Below are 5,399 nucleotides of genomic sequence, written 5' to 3' on the forward strand. Positions count from 1 at the left end.
AGTTGGCTTGAACTGGTTCCAAAAATGCTCTCAGTGGTTTTGTCTGGACTCGAACTAACTAGTCCGAACATTCACTCTTGGAGTTAGGATCTGCTGTTTCTAGCTAAGAACCTACTGCTTTTTGACTCGGTGCACTGATCCATTTAGGGAAGGACATGGCATAGTGAAATACAACCCAAGAATGATGTTCAAATGTACGTATTAGACCTTATGCTGTACATCAGTGCACTCTTTTTCCTTCATTATAACAAAATTTTACCTCCAGAGGCCAAGCTGAAGCAATCAAGATTTCATATTGAGTAACAAGTCGGCCGACTGCCTGCAACTCTGTGTTAACGCGTCTCGTTCCTGAGCCCGCAGTCGCTGAACAACACAAAGCCCGTTAACAATGCCTAAGTCGCTATAATTTCCTCACAGCGTCACAGAAAGAATATTTAGGTCGCACTTAAACGCAGCGGTTAGTGCTGAGATTGGCTCCACTTGAAATTGGTTGCGCAACAATGCCGTCTGAACCTGACGAGCGCATTCGCGGGGAGGGAGAAAAACAAGGGAGAAGAATTCTCGCTATCAGCGGCCGTGAAAAGTGGCCGTCTGGCAACGAGCCAAGCTGCTAGCCGACCTTAGCCGCAAAGAGCCGTAGCCAATCCAAAACGCGGAAGTCGTCCCACTGTTCGTGTTCTCGTGTCGTGTGGCGAGCGTGGCGAGTCAAACCTGTTGCGTTGCCCGTTCCGTCTGCGATTTGAAGGACGCACTCAATTCGAGCACTCACAGGCCGCACCGAAATTGTTGCGACCAAAACAACGGACAACGTTTAACGCAGGAGTCACGTGCGCGGGTGCGTGTCGCTGACAGCCTTGCTCGCCTGCCGCGGGCATTTGTGAGAGACGTTCGCGAGTGTGCGGCGAGTCTGTGTCACAAGACTGAACCGTCTGCCCGCTTGGTCAGGCACCTCGCTAGTGCTGTTCGCGGACTATGAGTATTGTTCTCCGTTCACTCGCTTAGGTTAGCGACTGGGAGCTGCCTGTCACAATGTCCAAGATCGAAACCTGGCAAGACGTTCTCGACAGCACCACGGAACGCGTACGTCAGGGAAATGGTTTTGCCGTCTTCAGCGCGCTTGGAACAAATGAAGAGCGAGTCAGGTTCTGCCTCCGCCACGAAGTGGCCCATCCGCGCATCAAGCACTGGTTGACAGTTCTCTGCTCGTCGAAGCACCGCAAGTTCTGGGAGAAGGCCTCTGAACTGCGAAGCGAGGGAAACATCTGCTTCAACCGCAAGCAGTATGCGAAAGCAGCCGAGTTTTACACGCAAAGTATCCTCTCTGCTCCTTTTCCGGATACTCCAGACGCCGAAGGACACACTGAAGAGATGGCCCTAGGATTCGCGAATCGGTCCGCCGCCTACTTTCACGCGGGCAAGTACAAACGCTCCTTGTGCGATGTCCGCTACGCTTTCGAGCTCGGTTATCCCAACCACCTGCGCTACAAGTTGTATCTGCGGAAAGGTCAGTGCTACCTTCGCCTCGGAAAGCCCAGAGAAGCGCTGGAAAATTTTGACTTGGCCAGTAAGGCGCTACGGCGCGCGGGTTTAGACAGCCGAAAACACGCACAGCAGGCGAAGGAAATCGATATGTTCAAACAAGCGTGTACCGGTAACAAGACACCACCTGTCCCGAGTGACGAAGATGACCCCGATGACGAATCACAGGTGCCCAGTGTCGTTCACGGCGTTCACGATTCCGTACCCAACTGCACCAATGCCGTGGACATTCTGTACAGTACAGAGAAAGGACGCTTCGTGGTGGCCAACCGAGGGCTGCGGACTGGAGATGCAATCTTCGTCGAGAAGCCGTATGCTTCGGTTCTGCTGCCAGGCCACACAAAAACCCACTGCCATCACTGCCACAAAAGGCTCCAAAACGCTGTTCCGTGCTCACAGTGCAACCAGGTGCGGTACTGTTCTTTCAGCTGTGCGAAGGAGTCCTGGAGTCAGTATCATCATTTGGAGTGCGGTAATCTGAACCTTTTGTACTCGGTAGGGATTGCACATTTGGCTATCAGGATTATTTTTGTAACAGGTCTGGCCAACCTTGTCCAGTTTTCTCGAGCTCTCTCTGCGGGGGATGAAGTCAATGAATTTAACTATAATGCTGTATATGAGCTGGTTACACATGATGACAAGATGTACGCTGATGACATGCTGCAGTACTCCCTGACAGCAGCATTGCTCTACATGCTGCTGGATCAGGTCCAGTTTTTTAGCCTCGAAGAAGTAACTTCAAAGGCTTCAGTGCTGAGCCTCACTGGAAGAAATGGGTCAAGTCATCACCCTGGCCTGCCTATAAAGGAACACAGTATGGCAGCTTTGAAAACATTTGCGGGAGGTCTGTTGCTGCGCCACATTCAGCAGCTTGTGTGCAATGCCCATGCCATCACGTCACTGGAGTCGAGAACAATGCAGGAAGATGATGTTGTGGTCACAACTGAGCAAGTTCGTATAGCCACAGCCATCTACCCAAGTGCAAGCCTTATGAACCATGCTTGCAACCCCAACATTATTTCAAACTTTCCTTGTGGCTCAACTCTTGTGGTGAGAGCTGTAAGGAATATTGCAGCTGGGGAGGAAGTTTTGAACTGCTATGGTCCGCACTATCAAAGGATGTCCTTTGCAGAACGGCGCCAGACACTGCAGGAGCAGTATTTCTTTACTTGCAACTGCACTGCTTGCAGTGCTGGGGAGGATGCTGAACAACGCCTGCAGGCCTTGAAGTGCGAATACTGTGGTGGGCCACTGAACATGCCTGACGATAGCGGGAAGGCGGCCTGCTTAGACTGTGGCACCACTCAAGAGTGCCTTGCACGGGAGCAGAAGGCATTTCGAATGCACGATCTCTATGTACAAGGCGTGCAACTTGCTGAGAAGGGAAATCACTTGGAAGCTCTGCAGCGCCTCAACAAGTGCTTGAAGGCACGGGAGAAGCTGATGTATAAACACAATTTGAAACTTCTGGAAGCCAAGGATATGGTGGCAAAATGCTTTTGTGCTATTGGCGACTTTCGATCAGCATGTGAAGTGCTCAGTCCTGCTGTTGATGCAATCCGGGAGATATACGGTGAGAACAGCATCGAGCTGGCCAACGAGCTTCAGAAGATGTCCGACATACTTGTCAACGCTGTGCCTCAGGCAATCCGCCAAGAAGCTTCAGCAGAAGAGATTGAGCACCTTATAAAGAATGCAGATTCTGTGATTGATGAAGCAATGACTATTTACATCCTCCATTACGGAAGGAGACACCACACGACACGGGACTTGCAAGCAAAAAGAAGAATGCTGGCGACTGTGTCGTAGGGTTGCATGTTAGAAGCTTATTCCTATGTTGTATGACAAGAGCACTATGAACACATTGCCACCGAAACCTTCTGTGTTAATCCGGTTCTTGTGTGGAGCTGTCCTTGTATTTTTTTCTTTCTTTACCAGCTGGTGAATGTGAGTATGGTAGGATATTTTTTTTAGCAATACAATACAAATTGGGATGTATTGCATGGATAATAATGAAGGAAAAAAAGATGCATTTCAGGCACAGGTCATACAGGGTAGCACAAAAAGATGTTCAATGCATTTGTGCCATTGGGTACAGCACGTTGTTATAGGAGGAATTATGCAGCAACTCAAACTCTGGCTTTAACTGAGGAGAGCTTTACATTTTAGAGTAGGAACTTGGGCAAGTGTGTGACGTGTTTCTGCAGATGTACAGTACATTTAACTGCTGCTCAGAGCAACTGCACTGGAAGTGCCGCCTGTAGGCTATTTCTGATATCACATAGGGCTGACCAGAGTGTTTCAAGTGTTTTTCACTGTGACTCGCATACGAGCATCAGCTCATCACTTGTTCCTTGTGTGTCCTTAGTTGAGTATACTTTGCTTTTCAAAGGCTCTGAGTCCTGTGTGGTGTTATTTTAATCACATTAGGTTTCTGTGTTAGCACGATTGTCTCTTTGCAAGTAGTGTGCAAGGTTGTTAAAAGCATCAGGGAAGCGTGAATTTCATTAACTGAAAGGCAATAAAGTAATGTTCATACCTGTGTTTTTCATTTCCAGTTCATGGATTATAGCTACAATGTGCAGAATTTAACTCTCTGACAAATTTTTGCCTCTTCATAAAGCATTAATTTTACTGGAAGCATGCCTCATCTGCATGCTAGGCATCATTTCAATTATGTCAGAGAGAAGTGCAATGCAACTGGTCAATTATCTCTACTTGTGTGGTGGATACAGTGTGCACCTTTGTGTATGGCATAGTCATTGTAAACGAAACTACAGTGCCACAGCAGTGGTCTTGATGATCGTTGCCTTCTCAGTAAACTATCCCTGCACATACTCTGGGCGAGTATTCAGTTGTGTTAAGGTGTCAGCATTTCAAATAAAGGAAAGGGGTCTGGCACTAATAACTGTGTCAGCCATCAGTACAGTGGTTAATGATCATGAAAAATAGACAAGTGCATAGTTTGCAGTAGACATTGCTTTGAATGACTTTGTGTTTGAGTCAACATTGTTTAAGCTTATTTTTCATTGCCACTTGGTTATGTGCCAATAATGTTGCCATTCTCTCATTTGGCTGTTGCCAGATCGTGAAGTATATGTTGCACAGAACGTCAAAAACGAACTACCTATGCTTAGCGTTAATGTTAAACTTGCCCAGCTTTCATGGTACACACATTCACGAGCTAACCATCATTGAATTAATGCATGAAAAATTTTGTGAGAAACAAAATGATTTTTTCACAGGGTGCTTGATTGGTGCCAGGCTTATTTGAGACCATACTGTGGCAGGTACCTTCCCGTAGAATTGAAATAAGCTGGAGGAATCAGCTGTACAAGGGGAAGAAAGGCATCTCAAGCACAGTGGAAATCTCCTAGCTGATGAACAGCCACTAGAATGATGGGAACATAAAGCAAAAAAGTTTTAATTTCTGTTTTAACTTTCTGGTGGCCCATAACCTGCGTGGGGAAAGTCAAGTACTCAATTTTAGTTCCTGTTATGGAATATGAATCGGGAAGCAATCCAGTGGCGTATCCTGCCACAGGTTCTTATTTGCACCATTGTAATCGTAACCAGAAAGCAGGAGTATAGCCAGGCATATCTGGAGAGGTTGGGTTGTAGCAGCCACCCCTGCCCTCAAGCAAGTGTACTTTTTTATAACAGTCATGGTTTTAATATTAATGTTCATTTATTTAATTTTAAATTGTAAATATGATTTAGGTGGTATTTCGGTATTTCATTTCTCGCAGAATGTCCTGTCTTTGGCGGATAGCATATGATGGGGGGGAGGCTGCAAGATACTCCCCCCCTCATTATAGGAAAGCTCAGCGCACGCCTACTCTCTCAATCTCGTGCCACTA

General features: G+C 47.1%; 1 protein-coding gene across 1 annotated transcript; it reads left to right on the forward strand.

Moving 5' to 3' along the window:
- Positions 1-636: 636 nt before the first annotated feature.
- LOC119464408 (SET and MYND domain-containing protein 4-like) lies at positions 637-4,083 on the forward strand. Its single transcript, XM_037725360.2, has one exon. It carries the CDS (start codon positions 1,030-1,032, stop codon positions 3,346-3,348), a length of 2,319 nt encoding a protein of 772 aa, XP_037581288.1. The 5' UTR covers positions 637-1,029; the 3' UTR covers positions 3,349-4,083.
- Positions 4,084-5,399: the final 1,316 nt, after the last annotated feature.

Source organism: Dermacentor silvarum, chromosome 9, assembly GCF_013339745.2.
Source record: "Dermacentor silvarum isolate Dsil-2018 chromosome 9, BIME_Dsil_1.4, whole genome shotgun sequence".
NCBI lineage: Eukaryota > Metazoa > Arthropoda > Arachnida > Ixodida > Ixodidae > Dermacentor > Dermacentor silvarum.

Bases quoted from the DNA above. Each gene is read 5' to 3' on its own strand.
- LOC119464408 (XM_037725360.2), top strand. From the start codon at position 1,030: ATGTCCAAGATCGAAACCTGGCAAGACGTTCTCGACAGCACCACGGAA.